General features: G+C 45.3%; 1 protein-coding gene across 1 annotated transcript; it reads right to left on the bottom strand.

The window, feature by feature from the left end:
• Nucleotides 1–587: 587 nt before the first annotated feature.
• Nucleotides 588–25,999, bottom strand: LOC115107836 (centrosomal protein of 170 kDa protein B-like). The gene is given in 23 exon segments (XM_029631501.2): nt 588–3,431; nt 3,642–3,693; nt 3,797–3,890; nt 4,030–4,118; nt 4,350–4,487; nt 5,036–5,074; nt 5,347–5,518; nt 5,655–5,910; nt 9,519–10,805; nt 10,808–11,308; nt 11,408–11,531; nt 11,720–11,908; nt 12,254–12,386; nt 12,388–13,519; nt 13,644–13,930; nt 13,932–14,160; nt 14,324–14,440; nt 15,916–16,033; nt 16,202–16,260; nt 16,401–16,479; nt 19,238–19,327; nt 23,216–23,353; nt 25,655–25,999. Coding segments are annotated over 22 exon segments (5,547 nt in total). The 5' UTR covers nt 23,321–23,353; nt 25,655–25,999; the 3' UTR covers nt 588–3,174.

Here is a 25,999-nt window from a genome sequence, read left to right as displayed (position 1 = left end):
AGCAACAAGGTGTAGGCCTACCCACAACGTGACAGTCTCGGAAATCCCAGACCTAGGGCAGCAACAAGGTGTAGGCCTACCCACAACGTGACAGTCTAGGAAATCCCAGACCTAGGGCAGCAACAAAGTGTAGGCCTACCCACAACGTGACAGTCTAGGAAATCCCAGACCTAGGGCAGCAACAAAGTGTAGGCCTACCCACAACGTGACAGTCTAGGAAATCCCAGACCTAGGGCAGCAACAAAGTGTAGGCCTACCCACAACGTGACAGTCTAGGAAATCCCAGACCTAGGGCAGCAACAAGGTGTAGGCCTACCCACAACGTGACAGTCTAGGAAATCCCAGACCTAGGGCAGCAACAAAGTGTAGGCCTACCCACAACGTGACAGTCTCGGAAATCCCAGACCTAGGGCAGCAACAGCACTGTTTCAGCACTATAAGCTCAAACAGTATTTGGTACATTGTGGGAGGCAGCCCAGCTGTCTAGAGACTAACACCATGATGCAGCAGTAGTGTACAATTGTTCTGTAGGTCATCATTTTTTGTTGTTAAATATAACATCTAGAATACAATAAAGCATTTATGACTGAAATCAGTTTATTACAAATTATATAATGGTACAAATCAATGTTCATGATGTGCACAAACTGGTATGTAAAATCCATGGCATAACATCTGTAAATATATTCAGTACAACACAAATATTAAATAAATAATTTGGAAGAACAGTGTGAACATAACCTCAAAGTCATAAAAAAAAACATGTTTTTGATGTATACCACCAGATATTTACGTACAGTTTGGTTAGCACTTTGCAGTATTTTTATACACTTATACTTGAGTTACATGCATTGTAGCAAAAACAAAATTAATATTGAGAAGTAAGCCCAAAGCTGACATCACCCTTAGCAGCAGTGGTGACATAGTCACACCAATAGCCAGTCAGATGTCTGTTCTGGGTAGGTGACAAATCCATACATTCTCAATAGCTTTAGGGTCAGTGAACACCATGGCACCATTGATGACTGTAAAAAAAAAGAAGCTTTGCATTTAGCATAGATATGATCTGTTGTAGGCTTAAGTACTTGACAGATATCAAACTGATAAGCAATACTCTAAAACAGCCTGTTAAACCTACATTTCAGCTACAAGTCATTGTTTTTACTGCTTAATTAAACATACTGCTTTATTTTCAGTTCCACGCATGGCTTATGAGGTGTATCTCAAAATGAAAAAGTGCACATTTGGCAAACTAGCCTGAACTCTCACCCAACTAAACTATATAATTATGTTACACATGCACTTTCACAAAATAGTTTTAAAATATGTTTTTTTTTGTCTGTTCTTATTCTTTAACTTACATCTATACAGGATTCCTCACACACAATCCCACATATCCCTGCTGCCTTTGCAGATGGAGGGAGTAAACTGTGACATTGGTTTAGCCCACAACAGCTACATAACTCACAGGCGCTCTTAGTGCGCGCACACACACACACACACACACACACACACACAGTGGGTATAATAAGGAACTGCTCCATTCTACCTTTACAGAGCTACTAGCACACTACAATACAGTCAATTTAGGAGACGGCCTACAGTCATCTTGGGCCAATTTACTAATTTGAAGCATAGGAACAATCTAAGATTTGACCTAGGCTTTGCTCTTTTGTTCCATACCGTTCAAACGTTTGGGATCACTTAGAAATGACCTTGTTTTTAAAAGAAAATCGCATTTTTTGTCCATTAAAATAACATCAAATTGATTAGAAAGACAGTGTAGACATTGTTATTGTTGCAAATGACTATTGTAGTTGGAAAAGGAAGATATTTAAATGGAATATCTACATAGGTGTACAGAGGCCCATTATCAGCAACCATCACTCCTGTGTTCCAATGGCGCATTGTGTTAGCTAATCCAAGTTTATAATTTTAAAAGGCTAATTGATCATTAGAAAACCCTTTTTGCAATTATGTTAATACAGCTGAAAACTGTTGTTCTGATTAAAGAAGCAATAAAACTGGCCTTATTTAGACTAGTTGAGTATCTGGAGCATCAGCATTTGTGGTTTCGATTACAGGCTCAAAATGGCCAAAAACTCATCAGTCGATTCTTGTTCTGAGAAATGAAGGCTATTCCATGCGAGAAATTGCCTAGAAACTGAAGATCTGGTACAACTCTGTGTACTACTCCCTTCACAGAACAGCACAAACTGGCGCTAACCAGAATAGAAAGAGAAGTGGGAGGCCCCGGTGCACAACTGAGCAAGAGGACAAGTACATTAGTGTGTCTAGTTTAAGAAACAGACGCCTCACAATTCCTCAACTGGCAGCTTCATTAAATAGTATTCGCAAAACACCAGTCTCAACGTCAACAGTGAAGAGGCGACTCTGGGATGCTGGCCTTCTAAGTATGCTCTTTCCCCTCTTTCTGATGCTGTATAGTGTATACTGCATTTATTTGGGATCTGGAACATTGTATGACACACCATCCTAACATTCTGTGCGCACAGCATTCATATAGAACAAATCTTCAGCATATTCACAATATCAGACAATCAAGTTGAGAAAAGGGAGACTGGTGGTCCGTCAGTTCATTCAGTAGCTTTTTTTCCAAGCAGTAAAATATCCAAGTCATTCAGGAACATTCAATGAATCATATTTTACAAGACAAGCACAGAACACTGCAACCAACCTCTCTAATGCTGCTCTGTTTTGCCATGTCATTGAAGTAGTCCATCACATGTTCTCATGGACACCTAGGACTGTTTTCATCAGGATTATTACTATGGTAACAAAGTTGGTGCAAGAATGTAGCCTGTCTTGTCTTGGGCATCTGGCCAAGCCTACAGTACTGAGCTACTACACATTGTACAGGACAAGTAGACAAGGCATATGGACATTATTTTGTACACAATCCACTTATTAAAGCAACAAGTTACAACTTATTTTACTCAGCTTTGCCTACTTTTAGTTGAGCTTGTACAAATGTGGAAGAAGCCATTCTAAACAGTGGTACTCAGTTACAGCGGTACTCAATTACAGTACACCTTTACCAGTCAAAACAGATACAGTATACTGTATATCATGATAGTTTTACATTACAAATGACAGTGTGGTGAAGGGAGGCAGTCGCCACCAGCAGATGCTACAGAAACCTGGGAACTCTGATCAGGCCATAAAGTTCGCCCCTTTGGGGCCTCGAGTGGTCCTCTTGGTGCTTTCGTTGGCGTTGGGTTTGGAGGTGGTGGGGCTGGTTGAAGGGCCAGCACCACGCTGTCTGTCCCCAGGCCCAGTGGGCTTACTGGGGGATTTCTTCTGCCGTGAGGGGGACCTGGTGGCCTGTCCTCCTGAAGCAGCAGTAGCCACTGCTGCCACTTTAGGGTTCCCACTGCCAGCTCCACCGGGTTCCACAATGCTGTTGATCACTACAACAACAAAGTGAACATTCCATGTTCTATTAGATTCCGTAGGCCTGCTGGATCATATGTGTTCAGCTTCATTTAGATGTCCTGAATAGGTCATGCAGACATGAAGCTGTTCAGGAAAAGCAATTCAACATCGCATTCCCAGTACATTTTAGGAAGATTATTATTCTTTTTTTTATCTACAAAGAAAAACCCATGTGTAACTCTTACTTTCTAGTTGTTTCTGTACTCTTCTCAGCTCGTTCAGGATGGAAGAGATTTCCTGTGACAGTAGAATTAAAATGATTACGATTACACATTTTCCCATATAATGTCATCAGTTTTACACTATCAACGTAAGATGTGACTGTCTACCAATTCTGTACCTTATTTGATGTTTTGAGGATGGGGACTTCGTTTTCAGCATTGATCTTCGCTTCGATCTCCTCCCAGGCCTCAGTCTTGTTGTGGAATAAAACCCTGACAGAAACAAAATACAAAATACTGTATAATCCTTCAGAGCCAGGCAGAGAGGAATACATTGACTAGCTCTTTTCCATTTAACATACAATGCTAAAATTACACAAGGTAAGAGCCAAGGTACATCAAGTTCCCTTACTTCATTTTCTCAGCCAGCTGTTCTGTGTTCTCCCGAATGGCCTGAGAGAGCTGAGAAACAGGGTTCAACATCAGATTGTCTAAAATCACCTAGAGGAAGAAAATGGTGAATGTCAAACACCCAAAGTGTTCGCAAAGTAGTTTCACACACATTAATATACTTCAGTCTAATTCCCAGAAGACCAAAATTAACTGCAACAGCTCATTTTGTGTAGCCTGAGTGCCAGTTTGTTTCTGAGTGAGCCTACGTTTCCAAATCATTGATAATTAGTGAAAGTGCAATTCTAAAGGGAGGAGAAACAAGGGTGACAGGAAAGTGACCTCTTCACGGTTCCACCGTGGCTTAGAGCTTGGGTCTTGGTCATTCATGTTAGGATCCAGGTCCATGACAGCGGTAGAACCTGGCGATAGTAGAACCTTCTGGTAGTTTAAGCTGGCCTCAGGAATATGTTGGACCAGCTGGAAAGAGAATAGAATCAGTGCATGGTCCGCACGTTCTGAACAACTGACATGGCCATGACTACTGAGGGAGTCAGTGCCTCAAGGCCTTCTACTGTACTCCAAGGGCACAGTGAGAATAAGAAGTTACAATATCTCTGTTATTCTGTACTAGAGAAAAATCGACCAGTGTGACTAGTGCTTTGTGATTGCATGCACCAGGGCAACATGCAGGAGTGAGAGCAGTTGAACTGTGAGCAGTGAATTTGAGTTTTGCTGGGATACAAGCCCATGAAAAAAAAGCGACATTAGTGGAAGGTGAAAAGGTGTCTGTTGCAGTGACAGTGAAAGTCTGAAGTGAGCCAGTGGTAAGCAATTATGGTCCAGAAAATCGGTCACCATAAAAACTCATTAAGAACACATAGAACATCCCAGTATGATAAATCCAACAGCATACGAGTGTTTGGATTAGTGATGATAGCCTGAAGAGTGTGGGAGGTGAAGGAAACAAATATCAACCTTTGCAGGAGACAGACAGAGACAGACACAGACGTATCTGAGGTATGCACCTGAGATGGGAGGACCCCTCGCAAAGATGTACATGGCCTCTGTACAGTAGAGAACAGAAATATGCTCATGATCATCTAATGATGATGAGGGATCCTTTGCACGCGTCACTGGACTTGTACATCATTTTGATGTAAGATCTTAGTGGCACATGGTTAAAATAACTTATAGAGAGGGAAGAAAATTCCCACAGGCTCCAGTGCAGTTGTATTATGCATTAGAACATTACAAAGGGATGGAAATAACTGTACATAGCGTGAGGTGCAGGTCAGGTGCATGTTTGAAGTGTATTATGGGTAGTGGGCGGGCTCACCTCTTCCCGGCTAGAAATGGGGATGGTGGATGCGGGCCCGGGCGTGTTGGGTGCAGAGCTGGGGGAGGGGTTGGTGCCCATTCCAGAGGAACTCTGAGAGTCCCCGTCCCCCGCCACTTCATGGATCTCACGGGCCAGGATGGCAAGGTCCTTGGCCAAGTCCTGACTGAGCCTGGGAAGACAGAAACACAAGTCACGACCACATAAAAAAATACATACGTACAGAATGCATGTTCTACAGCTGCCAATCATAAGGCTCAATATGTGGTTTCAGCCAGGTGATCCATAGTGCCATTATGTCACCCTACTTTGCTATCTCGGCGCTGTGTGTGGTCCAGTTCTGGTAGTGGTCATCCTCATTCTGGACCTCGTCCTCCTCCAACTCCACTGAGCCGGACTTGGACCGGGCAACTTCTGCAGCCGCTTTCTCCTTCTGGGCCCGGGGGGTCTGTTTGGCAGCAGACATGTGGGAGGAGCGTTTGTGTTTGGGGGTTCCAGAGCTGGCCTCATATTCCTCTTCAGATGTGGAGGTGTAGTCTGAACCCTTCTGCCTTTGACGGGAACCTACCAGATAACAGCACGGTTTTTCATTTGATCCATATCTCATGCAGTTACAGGATACATACAATTTTTTTGTTTTGTTTTAAAGGGTCAGCCATGAAGTGCGGCAACCCCCCTAATTTGCTCCAGGGGAAAGGTGTTTAAAATAAATAAAAACATTTCAGCTAAAAAAAATAATAGTTTTTCTGCAGAAATAGGGACTCCCAGCAGCACCACCTTTATAATATGAACAACATTATTCATTGACAGACCCTTGGGATTGCAAATACTACGCCACAATATTAAAAACGCAATACACCAGCTCTGCATAATATGGGTCATTAATTATCAGTGCCGTCAGAAATTATTCACACCCCTTGACTTTTTATATGTTTGGCTGTGTTACAGACTTAAATAAAAAAAAAGGATTAAATTGAGTTTTTTTTGTGCCACTGGCCTACACACAATATCCCATAATGTCAAAGTGGAATTGTGTTTTCTGATTTTTTATAGATTATTTAAAATTAAAAAGCTGAAATGTCTTGAGTCAATAAGTATTCAACCCCTTTGGTATGGCAAACCTAAATAAGTTCAGTAAAAATGTGCTTAGTAACAAGTCACATAATAAGTTGCATGGACTCACTGTGTGTGCAATAGTGTTTAACATGATTTTTGAATGACAACCTCATCTCTTTACCCCACACATAGTTATCTATAAAGGTCCCTCAGTCGAGCAGTGAATTTCAAACAAAGATTCAACCATAAAGATCAGAGAGGTTTTCCAATGCTTCGCAAAGAATGGCACCTATTGGTAGACGGGTCAAAAGAAAATACACCATCCAATCATTACAAAGATACAGGCATCCTTCCTACAAAGATACAGGCATCCTTCCTAACCCAGTTGCCGGAGAGGAAGGAAACCACCCAGGGATTTCACCATGAGGCCATTGATGACTTTAAAAGTTAATTGTTGTGTTAGGAGAAATCTGAGAATGGATCAACAACATTGTAGTTACTCCACAATATTAACCTAATTGACACAGTGAAAAGGAGGAAGTCTAAAAATAAACAAAATATTCCAAAACACGCATCCTGTTTGTAACAAGACACTAAAGTAATACTGCAAAATATGTGGCAAAGCAATTCACTTTTTGTCCTGAATACAAAGTGTTATGATTGGGGCAAATCCAATACATTACTGAGTACCACTCCATATAAAGCAAAGTTGTGGCTGCATCATGTCATGGCTATGCTTGTAATCATTAAGGACTAGGGAGTTTTTCAGGATAACAAATAAACAGAATGGAGATAGGCACAGGCAAAATCCTAGAGGAAAACCTGGTTCAGTCTGCTTCCACCAGAGGCTGTGTTTCTATTGAAACGGAAGCAGGCAGCAGAGGGCATCATCACACTGCTTCGTAGCAACTACACTGAGCTCCTACAGGACAAGCCAAAATACAGCCTACCAGCATGCATCTCAAAAGGGAGACTGAGTCACATTCACTATGAAGGGTGGAAAAGGTCACTTCAACTCATTGTCAGGCCTTGTTTCAATACTCAGTGGCCCTGTGTTTTTGTGTGCACCTGAATTAGTTTTCAAATCTTAAATTTGATCATATACAGTCCCGTGAAAATGTATTTTCCCCCTTTCTGATTTTCTACATTTTTAATACTGAATGTTATCAGATCTTCAACCAAAACATAATATTAGATAAAGGGAACCGGAGTTGACATTTTTTTATACTTATTTAATTAACAACGTTATGCAACACCCAATAACTGGTTGTGCTGCCACCTTTAGCTGCTATGACTGCAACCAAATGCCTCCTGTAGTAGTTGATCAGTCTCTCACATCACAGTGGAGGAATTTTTGGTCCACTCTTGCATGTAGAACTGCTTTAACTCAGTGACATTTGTAGGGTTTCAAACAGGAAATGCTCGTTTCAAATCCTGCCACGACATCTCAATTGGGATCACGTCTGGACTTTGACTTGGCCATTCCAAAACTTCAAATGTGTTGCTTTTTAGCCATTTTAACGTAGTTTTGATTGTGTGTTTTGGATAATTTGTCTTGCTGCGCTTCAGCTTCAGCTCACAGACAGATGGCCTGACATTCTCCAGTAGAAATCTCTGATTCAGAGCAGAATTCATGGGTCCTTCTATTAAGGCAAGTCATCCAGGTTCTGGGGCGGCAAATCATTCTCAAACCATCACACTACCACTGCCATGCTTGACCATTGGTATGAGGTTCTTTCTGTGGAATGCAGCGTCTGGTTTTCGCCAGACATAATTGGACCCATGTCGCCTAAAAAGTAGACTCCAGTTTGCCAAAAAAAAGCACCTGGATGATCATCAAAACTCCTGGAAGAATGTTTTATGGACAGATGAGTCAAAAGTATAACTTTTGGGACAACATGGGTCCCATTATGCCTGGCGAAAACCAAACGCTGCAAAACCAAAAACATTACAGGAAGCTTGTGTACGCGGTCCTTGCAGATAAAAGGTGGCACAACCAGTTATTGAGTGTAATGGGGCAATTACTTTTTCACACAGGGGCATTTGGTGTTGCATAACTTAGTTTATGAAATAAATTAAATAAGTATGTCTTGGTGTTATTTGTTCACTCAGGTTCCCTTTATCTAATATTAGGTTTTGGTTGTAGACCATTCAGCATGAAAAATATGTAAAAGTAGAGACAATTAGAAAGGGGGCAAATCCCTTTTCACAGCACTGTGTAACAGCTGTCGTGGGAAGAAGGTGAGGACCAATGCGCAGCGTGGTACGTGTTCATCTTTTTAATAAAGTAAACTGAACACTGAATAACAAAACAACCGAAACAGTTCTGTCTGGTGCAGACACACAAAGACTGAAAACAACCACCCACAAAACACAATGGAAAACAGGCTCCCTAAATATGGTTCTCAATCAGGGGCAACGATTGACAGCTGCCTCTGATTGAGAACCATACCAGGCCAAACACAGAAATAGCAAATCATAGAAAAACTAACATAGACAACCCACCCAACTCACGCCCTGACCATACTAAAACAAAAGACAAAACAAAGGAACTAAGGTCAGAACGTGACACACTGTGTAGGACTTTTAAATCATGAATAACAATTCTTTAGTGTAATGTGGAAAGGTGTCTGTTGCACTGACAGTTGCAGAGAAAGTCTGTATTGAGCCAGTGGCAGGCAGGCAGTTATGGTCATGAAAAGCAGTAACCTTAAAACAGTAATTAAGAACACATACACAACATCCCAGTATCATAAAAATATGAATTTGTATCATGACAATCCCCAGTCAGTCTTAAATTTGATCATACTGTATACACTTCTAGAAAAAAGGGTTATTTGGCTATCCCCATAAGATATCCCTTTTTGATCCAAAGTATAATTATTTGGGGTTCCAGGTAAAACCCAAAAGGGTTCTTCAAAGGTTTCTCCTATGGGGACAGCTGAAGAATCCTTCAGGTTCTAGTTACACTCTTACAAAAAAAAGGTGCTATGACTTTTAAATCACAAATTACAATTCAAGATACAAAAACGTGTTCTCTGCATTGCTTTGTGCAAGCAAATAGCATGGCTATGCAGATTGAGAAGTTACTCAATGGTAACTTCAATAATACTCACTGGTTGTGCTGGAGTATTTAGTCCCGCTGGAGCGTGTGCGGGTGAGGGGCTGCTTCCCAGGGGCTCCAGACCCTCTTGTGACCCCCTGCTTTGCCCCTGCTTCACCCACTGATGTCTTCCTGACCGGCCCAGTTGATTCTGCACTCCGGTTGGAGAAGCCAGGCCGGGTTGAAGGGGTGGTGATGGAGGACTCGTTGTCACTAGGCGTAGTGAAGGAGCCTGCTCGCTTCCTGGGCATGGCCAAGATGTCCAGTCTGGAGAGGAGCTTCTTCCCGTCAGCAGACACCTTGGAGGGAGCAACGATGTGGTCTGAGTTCTGGGATCCCCGGTCAGTCTCAGTACCATCATTGTCAGAGGTCTCTCCCAGGCGCGCCCTGCGCAGCATGGATGCTCTGGTGGGCCGTGGTGCCGACAGGCTGTTGGAGCGGATCAGTGCCTGCTGTGCTGCACTCTTGGGGGTCTTCCCATTGTCCTCTTTCTGTAGGGGAGCTATGAGCTTCTTGTTGCGGCTGGCGGGCCGGGAGCCGGTCTCATGGTCAGAGGCAGTGTCAGGCCAGTGCTGGCCAGAACTCTGCTGGTCCTCTGATAGCTCCAGGGAACCGCAGTTCCCCGTGCTGCGCCGCATCTGGAAGCGCTTGGCCTGCTCGGCCTTGCTGCTGGAGTTATCACCGGCAGCTGTGTGGCTGCGGCGTTTCTCTGACAGGCGCTCGCGGGCCGTGGGCTGGCGGTGGCCCTTCTCCTGGACAGACGGACTGGAGGAGGACCTGGCGGCCGTCCTCTTCTTGGGGCCTGTGGTGACGTGGGTGTTCTTGTTGCTGACCAGGCTGACGGTGCTGGCTGTATCCACATCGGATTCCCCAGACAGAGAGTCGTCCATGTGACTGGAGGAACCTCCTCTCTTAGAACTGTGTCCGGAGCCTGAGGATGGTAACTTGACCTCCAGGGAGGAGAGAGAGGCGTCTGCTGCTTCCCGGAGGAAGGGCTGTGGGTCCTTTGCAGTCTCTCTCCTCTGCTCCATGTCCCTCAGGGTGGGGTGACTGGAGATGTGGGGGAGCCTCTTAATCTGGATGTCGTCACTGGGTTGCTCCTTGGTGAAGCTCTCCTGCCTGACGAACGAGGAAGTCCCTAGAGAGTCTTTACTGGGGACTTTAGACTCCTTGTCCTGCTGGGAGTGGAGGTTGGGGGCTGAGTTGTTCGGCTTGATGCCCAACCTCCGGGGCTCGTGGCTGCTCAAGTGCCTGATGAGGACGGTGGTGGGGAAGGTTTTGGCAGGGGCATCTCGCCCCTATCAGGCCCCTGAGACAGAAAAGGGCTTCGGGCCAGGTCCGGCTTGCCTAAGCTGCATTCCTCAGAACCAATGTAAAAAGAGGTGGACTTGGTAGGCTGAGTCGGAGATAGCTTATCTTGACCCCTATAGTGAGGTCCAGCGTCCCCGGGCGAGGTAGCGGCACTCGTCCTCCCCTGGCTCTTCCTGGTCCTCTCCAGTACAGAGCCATCGTCAGAGCGGCTGGCATCACTCAAGCTGTCTGGGTCTACATCATCCTGGATGCACAGCCTCTGGGTGGAGTCCTGATGCCGAGGCGTACCACTACTCCTCTCCAGGGGGGTTTCGGGGCCTGGGTAGGGGGGTTCGTGGCGGATCAGGATGCTGGGGGTGGGGCTTTCTGGCTTGTCTCCGTCTCCAGGGGGAACCCGGGGAAGCAGCCTCCTGATCCTACAACTCTGGCTCCCATCTGACTCAGAGTTATCCACGCTGTGGCTAGGCATCAACCGACTCATCAATCGTAAATCTAGGAAAGAGAAACATATTTGAATTCAGAAACATATTTTAATTCCAGTTGGCTCACATAAGTTCTGAGCAGAGCGGTCAGTGGGTGCAGACGACTCACCTCCGTCTGCAAATTCCCCTTGAGGTGGAGTACAGCCTGGTTCTGCACAGCTGTCTGCCAGACTGGCCCAGCGAGAAACCCACTTAGGCCCCTCCTCCTGCGCTGCAGTGTTAGAAGACGGCACCTGAAACCATGTAGGAAACTATTAGATGCAGTTATACAGAGCACAACGTCGAAGGATACCCACCATTATAATCTCCTTCCAAGAACAATCCTAACATTGTAAGGAGAGACACTGTAGAAGCCAGGAAGGACAAATAATAAACTTATTAAGTCCCTTATTTCTCCAGTAGCGTAGGACGGTGAGGTTACCTGGAAGGGGCCTGAGGGGGCCCCACTGAGAGCGGCTGGGTTAAAGCCATGCATAGACACTGCTTTCATTTGATCCACAGTGCTAGCGTCACTAGGCCGGAGCATTGCCGGCTCGTCCTTGCCATCATTAATGATGGGTCTATACACTCCGGCACCACTGTACTCCGGTGAGTCGAGGACACCAAACACCTGTCAGGGAGGGACAGAGCATGCATGAGGTAGGTAGGAGAAGAGAAGGGACAATGGGACTTTGCAAGGGGTAGAAGGAAGGACGGGGTGGAAGGGGATACTGGGTAAGGAGAGGAAGTTCTCAGCATGCGTCCCTCAAGGTATTCCTATTAAGGTATCGTATTGTTTATTCTAGAACTATACCACTTGTTAGAATTGTAGCAATCCAAACAGTGGAGAAGATACAGTACAATAATTATACGCAGCATGTGAAAAGGTCCACCATCCCAACAAAGAAGTCATGGTGGTGACAGACTTTAAAAATTGAGAATGTTTAAGGTGAACCTCCGGCTGCTACAATCTCACCTGGTCGATCATGTTGCGTGCCTCCTCTACCTCTTTGTCTTGGGACTCTGTTTCAATGGTGTACGTGCCGGCATCACTCAGACTGTCCTCTTCTTCGTTCCTCACCACCCTGGAGGCTTTTGGGTCCACCCCACACCCCCAGACCCAGCGGCATTAGAGGGGTCGTGGAGGGGACGGCTGAGCGAACTGGAGAGGCAGTCTGGACAGGGCTGCGGGACGGGGGCTGAGAGAGGGCTAGGGCTGGGGAATGAGGGGCAGGAGTTGGAGAGTAGGAACGTGGTGCTGTAGTTTGCAAGGGGGTGGAGGGATAGGAAACAGAGGAAGGGGGGTCTAAGGGAGACGGAATGCGGGTGCGAGAGGGTGACATCATCATCACCGGGGGAGCGGACATGGGAGGAGACGTCTTATCTCTGGTGGGGGACAATGCTCTGTGGGCTGCATCCTTCATCAGGAACTCTGCTGCAAACTCCTGGGCCAGCTTGGACTTCTTCCCCACACTGCCAAACAGCTTGATGGTGATGCCAGAAGAAGCACGAGAGGAAGGCCCAGAACCGGAGGAAGAGGAGGCACTACCTCCACTCAGGGGCTCCTCTGTCTTCTCCCTTTTCAGGGAGCTCGACCTCAGAGGCCCGCCATGGCCCTTCAGAGGAACAGTCACCTGCTGGGTGGGGGGGATGTGTCCGTGCATGGAGTTTGGCCTCTCCCCGCCCTTCCGCCGCTCCAGCTTGGCCTTGAGGGTGGAGTAAGAGTCTGCGTGGGCGGGGTTGGCCGTGAAGGACTGGGAGCGTTTTTTGCGCGGGTTATCGAAGAACTCGATGATGAATGCTTGCTGGCTGAGTGGCTCCTGGGGGTCGGGCTTAGAGGGGCCCATGGTGGGGGAGCGAACCTCAGGCGGGCTTTCAGACAGGGGCCTCTCAGGGACCACAGGAGAGACTGGGGTCTGTTTGGGAGGAGAAAACTGAGGCTGGAGTAACATTTGTGATGGAACTGACTGGACTGTCTGGTGTGGTTGGACTGACAGCACTGTCTGTTGTGACGGCACTGACTGGTCAGACTGAATTGAATGGTGCGACTGGACTGTCTGCTGTGACGGAACTAATTGGTATGACCGCACAGTCTGTTGTGACGGTTCTGACAGCTCTGACTGGGAAAGCTCAGACTGGATCGAATGTTGCGACTGGATTCGGTGGTGTGACTTGCTTTGCTTCCCTTTCCCTAAAACCGGGTCCTCAGAATCACTCTGGGTCCCATCGTCATGCTGGTGTCCTAGAAACAGATACATTCAAACCACAAATGAGGAACAGAAAACACACACACAGCCCCTTCCCAAACCTCCCAACACCGTACAGAATTCTATGAACATTTCTTCTTTAAAGTACCACTCTCTTACCTTTGAGGCTCTTGATGTTTACGGCCTGGTCACTCTTGACACTGTAAACATCCTCACACGTTGGACGCCTTCTCATCATTCTGACATCACTGTGCACCAACCAATCTGCTACCTTGCACTCGGCTGACATCTCCTCAGTGGGCGTGGTGGCCAGAGTTTTGCCCGACACCTGCTGCTGTTTCCTCTGGCGCGAGGAGAACTTGGTGACATGGTCCTTGATCTTGATCTTGCCTGGGGTGCAGTCGTCAAACTCTATGGTGAAGGAGGCGTGGCTCTGCACCACGGGGAGTGGACGAGGTGGGGGTGGAAGGGGCATGGGGCGTGTCCGTGTCCTTGGTGGGGATCTCGTGGAGCTCTGCCCCCGGGGACTTGGGATGCAGCTGAAACTCCTTGGTAGGGATCTCAAAGTAGCTGGGCTCCCGATGGTAGGAGAAGCTGGACTTGCCCTGGGCGTCCCTGTACTCTAACAGGGAGCCATTCACCTCTGAATCTAACGCTGAACCTTCTTTAGGAATCTCTGCAAATGGATAGGTATGAAAGCACCAATGAGGCTACACAAGCAAATCAAAAGACAAGCATAAACCATTCTTTGTTCATTTCTATTCTTTAAAAAAGGAAATGCAAACATTTTTACATGATATTTCCTAAATGAAAATGGTGTGAATGGAAGATTCACTGACCTGGGTGACCCTCCTCTGACCGATGTCCCTCACTGTGTTGTCTTTTGCTGGCCGCATCCTCCTCCCCCCACCATGAGGGCTGGCCATACAATGGAGTGGGCCGGGAGGTTGGAGTCTCTGAACACGCAACACACACACACACACACACACGAGAGGACTCATTTCTCTGCAGCAGTCATCATCTACTATTGGTCCACTGGGAGTTTAGAGAAAGAATATTCAAGGTTTGTCTCTATCCCACTAGAATACATCAAATCAGACACACATAAAGCTTGTTATTTATGACATAGTATTTCATCCAATGTGTCCAGCACATCCAGTTGATCTTGAGGCAGCGCTCGTTCAAGGTTTTTACTGCCGAGGCTACAGTAAACAAGGAGAATAATTGTGTGTTGATTTGATGGATTCAGTTGTTATCCACTGGATTATACTCATGCCGTCACAGCCTCGCAGGGAAAGCATAACGTATCAGGGACTCATCAGCCAGAGGTCACAACACAGGCAGCCTATAAAGCCTTTAGTAAGATAGATAGTTGATCGTGACCTGTTTATGACGTAAGGATTACTCTCTGGCAGAGCAATTGGCAGTGGGGATGCCTGTGTGAATTACAGAGCAAAAAAAAAATCAAGCAGGCCATCGGTGCTGAGCTGAGACTATGGGTGCGGTAGCCATCACCATGGAGACTGGAGGTGTCCGCATGCAGCCGCCGACGAGGGAGAGAGAGGGGTGACAAAGAGGGGGAGGATGTTGAAATAGGATGAGCTGATGCTGACATCATGGTCGAGGGACATTTATTTATTATTGAGGAGCAGAGCAAAGTTCAAATACTCATCATCCTCACACACCATACCCTTCCAGATATTACCAAGTCACAGTTTATAAATCAGAATAATCCTGGATCATTCAGCCAAGTTAAACAGCTGTGTTAGTATCATCCCAAAATAAATAGAAAAACACACCATGTCCCTCCACAGCAGACGGGGAGGGGCGACATCGGCGGATGCAGTGGATTGAGACGCAGCCCAAAAACACACCATGTCCCTCCACAGCAGACGCGGAGGGGCGACATCGGCGGATGCAGTGGATTGAGACGCAGCCCAAAAACACACCATGTCCCTCCACAGCAGACGCGGAGGGGCGACATCGGCGGATGCAGTGGATTGAGACGCAGCCCAAAAACACACCATGTCCCTCCACAGCAGACGCGGAGGGGCGACATCGGCGGATGCAGTGGATTGAGACGCAGCCCAAAAACAGATCTCTCTAGCTTAAGCTGACGGATTTCGATGGGGATTTTTGTATTAAATCAAAATCAAATATTATGTTCATTAGATTGACGCAATCTTAAGGATTAATCAGTGAGATAAATGAAAAGAGAGCAACCCACTATGTCCCAATTCCCGGAGTTGTCATGAGCTCAAAGCTTCTAACACATCATGTAGTTATCCAAACAGGTCTATAAATATGAGCACGACATGTATCTAGACCTCCTACTAATGAGCTTTGTTTTATGATAGAAAAAAACCACATACCGTGGAAATATACGGTGGAAGAGCATTTAAACAGGTTTGAAGCCTTCGCTAACGCTCACCTTGACACAGAGATTTCCTGTCCGTCTTCTCTAGCTTGGACCTGTCATCCAGGTGCTCAGCCCTCTTCCCCTCTGAGGCTCTCAGACCCATCTGCAGCTGGCTGGTGTACTTCTCATGCTGAAACAGCAGGAGGCGCAACACAATTCAAAAAACAACACACTCAGGTTTCCTAAGAGAGCTCCAGCTAAATGACGCGATGGTAGACCAGTACGGTCTGAAAAGCTAGTCCGGGTTAGGGTTTATTGTTGAATACAGTTGAGGTTTGCATTAGCATAGAAAGCTGACCTTGAGTGCCTCCTCTGGGACTTTGTGTTGGCTCTTCTCCAGGACGTACACATGGGAATGTAAATACTAGGTTAAAGGCAATAGCCAATCACATCAAAGACAAAGCAATTTCAACCAAATTCCAAAGCCAATGTTGATTACGCATATATGGCACAAGAATTATGCACTGATGACGTGAGTGAGGGGAAAAAAAGGATATCATATCCGAAGCGAATGACATCAGATAGCTTGAGGGTAATGTAAATCTGGTCTGGGATCCTCAGGTCATTCACAAAGGTCTAGAGGGGAACACAACATAGTTGGTTACTGTAAACAGGAGATGTTGAAGGATCACATGTAACATGAGTCTCCACGAGGTCCTGGGATAGACACTGTGCACCACTCATCCACCTTCAACACAAGAGCAAGAATTTCAGTGGTATTTCAGTCCAGTACAGAAGAACAACTGTATGGCTAAGGCGAGGGTAAACTAGTGGCACAGCCCACTGGACCATATGTGAAGAGAAAACAACCCGGATGCAAACAGGAGATGTTTGCTCGAGATTTAACAACGCATAGATACAAGCCCTTAGCCTAACGGTAGCGCTGGGCTAATTTGACATGATCAGTCTAGTGGAAGCTACTTGGAAAGTGTCCATGTTGCCCACCTACTACTGAGGGAAGTCTACATCAGCTGCACAACAAACAGTTCAGTGAACTATATAACAGCTAATCTCCTGCTCCGACCCTACAATTTCCCATCTCACAGCACTCTCCAGAGGCTTTTACAATTTAAAGGGAAAATGGCTGCTTGACTACTCAGCAGCACTGTTGGTCTACAGTTGTGATGTTGTATGTCATTATGACCTGGGTAGTTTGGGTCCTGGATGCTGATTAGACAATATACCATGGGTATGACACAATAATACTTGTTTACTGTTCTATTTAGGTTGGAAACCAGTTTAGAATAGCAATAAGACGTCGTGACTAAGAACAGCTCTTAGCCTTGGTACATTGCCTTTGGAAAGTATTCAGAGCCCTTGACTTTTTCCACATTTAGTTACGTTACAGCCTTATTCTAAAATGTATTCTATTGCCCCCCCCCCCCCTTCAACAATCTACACACAATATCCCACAATGACAAAGCAAAAACAGTTTAGACATTTTTGCAAATGTATTAAAAATGGAAATATCAAATTTACATACGTATTCAGACCCTTTAGTCAGTACTTTGATGAAGCACCTTTGGCAGTGATTTCAGCATCGAGACTTCTTGGATATGACGCTACAAGCTTGGCACACATGTATTTTAGGAGATTCTCCCATTCTTCTCTGCAGATCCTCTCAAGCTCTGTCAGGTTGGAGCGTTGCTGCACAGCTCAGGTCTCTCCAGAGATGTTCGATTGTCCCTGCTGCTGAAAAACACCCCACAGTCTGCTACCTCCTCCATGCTTCACTGTAGGGATGGTGCCATGTTTCCTCCAGACGTGACGCTTGGCATTCAGGCCAAATAGTTCAATCTTGGCTTCATCAGACCAGAGAATCTTGTTTCTCATGGTCTGAGTCTTTAGGCGCCTTTTGGGAAACTCCAAGCAGGCTGTCATGTGCCTTTTACTGAGGAGTGGCTTCCGTCTGGCCACTCTACCATCAAGGCCTGATTGGTGGAGTGCTGCAGAGATGTTTGTCCTTCTGGAAGATTCTCCCATCTCCACAGAGGAACTCCGTCAGTGACCATCCGGTTTTTGGTTACCTCCCTAACCAAGGCCCTTCTCCCCCGATTGCCCAGTTTGGCCAGGCGACCAGCTCTAGGAAGAGTCTTGGTGGTTCAAACTTCTTCCATTTCAGAATGATGGAGGCCACTGTGTTCTAGGGGACATACAATGCTGCAGAATTTTTTTGGTACCCTTCCCCAGATCTGTTTCTCGAGCCAATCCTGTCTCGGAGCTATACGGACAATTCCTTCGATCTCATGGCTTGGTTATTGCTCTGACATGCACCGTCAACCGTGGGACCTTATATAGACAGGTGTGTGCCTTCACAAATCCTGTCCAATCAATTGAATTTACCACAAGTGGACTCCAATCAAGTTGTAGAAAGATCAAGGAAATTCAATGGAAACAGGATGCACCTGAGCTCAATTTCGAGTCTCATAGCAAAGGGGCTGAATACTTATGTAAATAAAATATTTCTGACATTTACAAAAATGTCTAAAATCTGTTTTCACTTTATCATTATGGGGTATTGTGTGTAGATTGCTGAGGAACATTTTTATTTAATACATTTTAGAATAAGGCTGTAATGTAACAACATGTGGAAAAAGTCAAGGGGCCTGAATACTTTCAGAAGGCACTGTATATTTTAAGCAATGAGGCATGAAGTGGTGTAGTATATGGCCAATATACCAAGGCTAAGAGCTGTTCTTAAGTGGAGTGCCTGGATACAGCCATTAGCTGTGGCATATTGGCCACATACCACAAACCCCCGAGGTGACTTATTGCTGTTATTACATGGTTACCAACATAATTAGTAAAAAAGTTATTTCAACGTTTTTGTTGTTGTTGGTCATACCTGTAGTATACGGTCTGATATACCGTACCATGGCTTTCAGCCAATCAGCATTCAGGGCTCTAACCATCCAGTTTATAAACACCCATGTAAAATAGATTACCAGCTTAAGCAAGCACTTAATGGAACGTATCTACTATGCTAAGCTTAGAACTAGCATTTACATTGTCACTGCACAGTAGCCTACATACAGCATGAGCAGATAGTTTCTGTGTTTCTAACGTCATAGGACAGCTCTTATTCATAATTCTCTGCTTCTTTTAGCTAGCATTAACACACCCATGTAAAATAGATAACCAGCTTAAGCAAGCACGTAATGGCACTTGTCTACTATGCTAAGCTTAGAACTACTTAACAGAACACTGAAACATCTAGGGCCTTTTTATCTGTGTGTAGTAAGGGGAGTCTTTGTACCAAAGACCGTTTAACTTTCTATTGAAAGTATTTTAGCTTGTACCTTCCTCTTTACCCCTCCCTCCCCTGGGTACTCACTCCATTGAGGCTGCCCAGGTCTTTGACCAGGTGCTCATCGGTAGCAGGGTTGTAGTTGATGACGGCATGCTGCTTGTCCACACTTCGAGACTGGAAAAGAAAAGGAGAGAACCATGGATGGTTTAATTCCACTGTGCCCTACAATTACAATCTCTTTTTAAATACATTTCATACTACAGATGGAGGACCTTAATTTGATCACCCTATTGCAGGATACATTTCCTGCAATGCAGAAAAAGCTAAACTTGTAGTGCATTTGAGGTTTAAAAAGACTTAATTTTCCCTTACAAACAATGTACCAACCCCTACAAAAAATGTCCATGAATTATAATCCACATTTTATCTTGCTACAAGATTATTTTCCTGCTGTAGAAAACTGGCTCAAAAGAAAACTGGCTCAAATTAATTAAGATCCTACACCTGTACCTTAAGATGTACCATTACTACACATGACAGTGACTGTAAATCCTATCATTTACATTCTGCAGTGATGCAATTTGCAAGACTATTTTCAATACCTCCATTACTCATATGAAGTAAGCAACATGTCAATACTGTGTATGATACTCTATACCCTCATGCTAGGAAGTTAACAGTTACAGGCGCATATGTCAAATACTTGATTCAGTCCCTATGGGAACCAACGGAACAGAACCAAAAGTGCAAACTCGTGCCAAGACGACATCTAGCCAAACTCCTGTTTCTCAACTACATGTGAAGGAAAGACTCAATTCAATACAGTTCATCATAAGACTCCTCAAACTAAGCCACGTGGATTCCATTAACCACACGTGTTATTTTCTCGTGGGACGCGACTACGCAAAAGTTACAACACTCTCACAACCATAACACCATTTAAAAGAGGAACAATTCAACCCCACCATCTAAAAGCGTGTGTCTCAGGAATCGGAGCGATGCATGTCCAACAGGCCTCTATACAAATGCAAGGGAACTGGAGAATGACACACTAGATCATTAATAGCATCTAGTTGTATTTGGTGAATTGTATGAATGATGAGCAAAAGAAAATGTCCTTTACATTCCCATCCTCCTACTCACTACTGCCTTGAACATGCCTGTGCTGAGTACACTAACACCATGGCGGGCGTTTGCCTTGATAGTCACTACTAAAGAGCAGTGTTTCTCTATCCATTTCTCAATACATTCCCCACCCACAAAACACATTAATGGGTACAGTTACTAAAAAGTTGGCCATGTCAGTTGAAAAGGATTTCCCTACTATGACAATGTCACGAATCCCGCTTCCTGAGTCTGTGTTTGCCTGTGTTTCTGTCCTGGAGTGTGTTTCCGGTGTCCTGGAACGCACCCTGTCTGGTTGCCGGGCGAATTAGCTTGTTGGGAGATTGATGTTCACCCGCACCTGTATCCCATCAGTAATCTGCACACCTGTCCTGATCATCACCTCTCCCCTTCAAAAGCTCTGACCTGACATCCATTCCCTGCCGGATCGTTAGCCATGAACATTACTCACCCGGATCATTTACCCCATTCCCGCCTGGTCGTCGGAGGATTCCGCTACCCCATTGGATCCACCTATTTACTCCCATCAACTCACCACTGCTGCCCGCTACGCCACCTGGATATATCTACCCATTCACATTCACTTGTAAATAAATACTCACCTTCTTCCTACTCTCCTTGTCCTGGTCTGCTTCTGGGTTCGATTTTGAAAGAACGTGACAGACAGGGGAGAAGGCTAGAGGGAAATGTTTCCATGTGGTTACATCCGGGAAGTGAAATGGGTCAGAGACGAAACTCAACCACATCATGACAGGAGCCACCATCCAGACAAGTATCCAGAGTGCTTCAGACAGAGACCAAAAGCATTCTGCCTAGCCAAGTTGCTAGGCTAGTTCAGTGCAAACATCACTGTTAAACACATAATGATGAAAGACCTCGTGATACTGAAGCCTGATACAAGAGACAAAGGGTGGTAGTCCAACTCAGTCATGAACCACCTCAGGTAGGGGCCCCATACCACTGAACAAAATACTCTATGGCAGTAATGGCACTAAAATGGCTAAGGGCCACAATGGCAGTCTACTATCAAATCAGTAGCTTTGTACAAGCATTGTATTTCAATTAATAATAACATCATTACAAATAATCCAGTTCAATAAAATGGTGTAGTTGCACCAGCGTCATATATACAAAATAGTGTTTGGAGCTACACAATACCATCATTGTTGCCAGATGTATGAGGTAACTTTCACCGCTAAACAAATAAAAAAAGGTGATAAATAGTGCTGGAATCAGAGACACTGCTGTGGCTCGGCAGGTAGGAAGGACAAAGGCCTGTTATCTGTGGCCAGCAATATGGAGGAAGTGTAAGTTACACACAACACAGAGAAGAGAAGACCTTTGTCCCCTTCAGAGGGCTTCGGGAGGATAATGAGACTAACTTTAAAGTGCAGGTATACTAACAAATTGGGTTTAGATTGAAGGAGCAGGTGAGAAAGCATTAGTCCTATAACACAATATTGTTCCCGGATGGCAACAGGCCAACCATTCGCCGTGTGAGGAAAAAGTCCATCTCAGCTGTTGCTATTGGCAACAGATGGCCACATCGGGAGACACTGTGGGGCAGACAGCTCTGCATCATCAGGATCTCCGAGCTGGCGCCACGGCAACTGGTAGGAACTATATACAGTATACTGTACATAAAAATTAGAAAAAAAATAGGCCGCATTTTGGAACATGCCAAGGTTAATAACTCCCAGCTCTCTAAACGGCCTCTTTTTCACTTCAGACTTTTGTTGATAACTGAGGTCTTCCTCTAAGTAGCAAATCAGAGTGTATCTGGGTGTTGCTTTTTGTCATATCAAGGGCTGAGGCTTTGACTGGCCAAAGCCTGACACCAATAGTAGATAGCCAGTCGTCTTGTTCAGAGTAACGTTACAGTCATCTGAACTATGCAGTGAAATGGTACATCAATGTGGCTATAAATATCTGTATGTAAAATGACGTTGCTGTTCCACCCACACATCAATAAGGAAGGTAGTGATCTCCAGCCGACAGACAGAGTGCTAGCCCTAAACCAGATGACAACCTTATCGACATACCATCTCATTGACCATCCCAAAATAAGAGACCTTTGTTGAGAGGCGTCTGCTTACTTCAGTGATTTCTGTGATGTTTGACATCCATTTCCCCTTTATGCCACCCCTTCCTACTGTATGGTAGCCAATCAGATTGTCATAAAAAGAACCTTTACCATTACAAATAGTCAGCCAGTGTTTCTGGAAGGATTCTGAGGAGGTTCCCATTTTCTCTTAGCCCAGCACTAACACACCTGATTGAACTAATCAACTAATCACTGAGCCCTTGATTAGTTGAATCAAGTGGGATACAACAAAATTGGGCACCCCCTGAAGGCTCCTCTGATTGAATTTTAAAAATACTAGTCTATGCTACTGCACTGTAGAAACCCTTGCACAGGTCCTCCAGACAGCAATAGCTGACATGATCGGATAAAAGTGAGCATGCTTTCAGAAGGAGGATAGATTGACATATTTTGAGTGTTGATCCATTTGTTGTCTTTCATGCTACACAGGAAAGAGACAGCGGCTGAGGTGGGCTGAAGAGGCTTTTCTGACTGGGTGGATGACTCACTGTCCCATGGGCACAACTACCTTCTGCTAATGGTGCCCATGGGACAGTGAGTAAACTACCCCATCAGACAACCCTCTTCAGCCTTTCTCGCTTTCCCGTGTAGCATGACAGACAACACAGTTTTATTTACTGCCCTACTCCAGCCACCATCTCTGAATGATCTTCGTAGTCACTGAGTTTTACTCACAGACTCCCCCTCTTCCTCATGAAGAAGAGGACTACATGGTATACAATAGTATCTCTAGTTATCTGCGCCTGAGGGTAAGATGATGCATTAGATTAGAGAGTAACATCAATATGAAGCTTTTTAAAGGAGGTCGTCGGGGCCAGGGCCACGTCACCTACTTGCAGCATCAGCTCACAGTCCTCCCGGCCCACGAAGATCATCTCTCGTGGAAGACGGTGGCGGGTGCCAGAGCTGCTGACCAGGAACCATGATGTCACGCTCATCTTCACAGGCCCCCTGGGAAACCCCTTTGCATCCTGGGACACACAGGAGACGCATACAGTATGTCAGGGTAGGACACGTGCAACGTACAGTATGGTATCCATTCAGGGAGGTAGCCATCACCATAATTATGAACAATCGATCATACTGACCAATTGTCCCTTAAAATATGTTTAAACATTTTTTTGCCATCATAAAATGCATCCAATGGGCAGATCTCTCCATTAGATAGACATTTTGTGGCACATAAATATTTACATTGCTCCAGTGTTGTGGTAACACACAAAGTCCAGCACACTGTCAAGCCTTCAGCAAATAGAGTTAAACGATGTCTAGAAAACGTCAAAGAACCGTAACCTATTCATCAACTCAACCAACAAACTATCAACTGCTGATTTCAATGCTGTCACTATCCATTGTACATTGATCTGCTCAACGTAGGCCTGGCTATGGACACCCTTGAGGGAGCAGGGCATGAAGTGATTGACCTGTTATTTGAGTTCACTTGTTCACTCACAGGACTATTCATACTGCAGTCCCAACATGCCGTGCAGGATGCTGATTCACAGGAAATAACATGAGAAAGGGTGGTGGTATCAGTGAAAAATCAAAGGCAGGCTTATGCTTGGGTGGAAATGAGATTGAGAGCATTTTTTCAAATGACACTAATGAAGCATTCCGTGAGAATGATCAGTAACTACTGTCAGTGTGCCTTTGCAATGGTTCAATGTCACCAACAGGGAATGGTACTGTAGCTAGGTCAGTGGTGTAGGTAAGCCCATAGCCCTCTGTTTAGAAGTCAGCGCTGCTATGACACCACAAGCTTTGGGACTGGTGGCAAGGGATGTGAAACAGAGGGCCCAAGATGCTACGTTGTAACTAAAACACTGGAACCACGCCCTAGACCAGAGAGGGCCAGCCCTCTCCTAGAGAGCTACTGGCTGCTCAAGCTTTTGTTCCAGCCCTGCTCTAACACGCCTGATTTAACTCATTAGCTGCTCATCAGGATGCTGAGTCACGTGTATTAGATCAGGGTTGTAAAGGACAGGGGGATACTGCTAGCACGGCGATAGCGATATAGCACTGAAATGAAGAGGGGCTTTAATAGCAGCAAACAGCATCGCAGGCCTTTGATCTGTAATCTGAATGCTTGTCTTTCAACAGGGAGGTTTAAGCTTAAAAAAGGGCCAATGTACTGCAATGGACAAGGGTGGTGTTGCTCTGATACCAAAACGAAGGCAACAATGCTCACATTAGAAATAAATGGAGAGAGGAAGATGGAGAGGTCTTTATAGCAGCTAGAACGTGGATGGAAGATCCCTGCCCTATCCCTACAGCACTGTGATATTACTTCTTAAGACCACGGTTTTGTGTAATATCACATTTCATTGAGGTTTCTCACATTCAATAGTTTGTCCCTAACTAGAATCCTCACTACAATAGCTCCGTGTTACAGTGAACACCCGAGAAAGTGGCATTGCTGCTAAGTAAGCCTTACAGACACCCAAAACCAGAGCTGCCCATAACAAATAACAATGTAGGCCTATGGTGATGAATATTATTACTGCATAATAGGTAGCAACATACTGACTATAAGAAAGCAAATGTTAGGGTCATCTCAAATGGAAACAATGGAACCTATTTCTGAAGCAAATCTTAATGATTCATAAACACACGTATTATTCATACTAAGAATAGGCATCGCATCAATTTCCACACTACATTTACAGGCCGGTGTCAGTAGCCAATAAGATGCACGTGATAGCCTACATAATGTCTGCATGCCCTCTTTAAAACATGCACCGTTATAGGATCATCGAAATCCCAGTTACATTCAAGCTCAACCTAAATGTGTCCTTGAGGCGACCTGACTCGCTTCTTCAATAGTTTCTCCAACGCCTTTAAATTTGTTCATTAAATAACCGGATCAGACAGCGCAGCTGGTGCCGGATGCTCGCGTCAGTGAGAAGCCAAACCGACTGGATGATGTCTGCCTTATATGCCCAGCCCAGCACTATTGTTAGTTCAAATAGTCCTACTGCGATACAACGTATACAATTGACTGGGCGCAATAGCCTAATAGCTATAGGCAGAGGATGCAACTGTCGATATGATGCCATGGACAGAATGCTACAATCAATGTAGCTAACATTAAAAAGGCGCGTTTAGCGCCAAAAGGCTGGAGTAGGCTACTGCCCCATTCAGTGAGGACCAGCTAGATCTTTATCGTTTTAACCCAAAATATATCGCCGTCGACCATACCAAATAAGCTAGGCCTAGGCCACTGGCATGATGAAATAATGTAATTTTCTAATATTGAAATCCTCACGACCTACCTACAATATTCCAGATGCTGCTCCCCACAAAAAAAAGCAACAAACGATGTCACCATCAAATAGACAGCACCAGCCGTGTCGCACCAGCCCAGTCTGTGGTCAAATATGGCTTCAAATCGATCTCGTTACGCGGGTCCAGGTGAACAACTTGCACTTCGGGTGAGGATATCGATGCTGCTGTTATGGCATTTCTGTCTGACCAGCGCGCCGCCTCCAAACGCCCAGCAGGACCAACGGCGAATATCAGATGCTCAGTTATCTGGTGGTGCACCTGCTCTAATGTATGCCGAATGCAGAATGATATAGCTATGTCTATCCCAAATAAATATGAACAAGCGTTGTCTA

The sequence above is a fragment of the Oncorhynchus nerka genome, linkage group LG24, assembly GCF_034236695.1.
Source record: "Oncorhynchus nerka isolate Pitt River linkage group LG24, Oner_Uvic_2.0, whole genome shotgun sequence".
NCBI lineage: Eukaryota > Metazoa > Chordata > Actinopteri > Salmoniformes > Salmonidae > Oncorhynchus > Oncorhynchus nerka.
The sequence above is the reverse complement of the archived record's forward strand: the minus strand, read 5'-3'. Positions and strand labels throughout refer to the sequence as shown.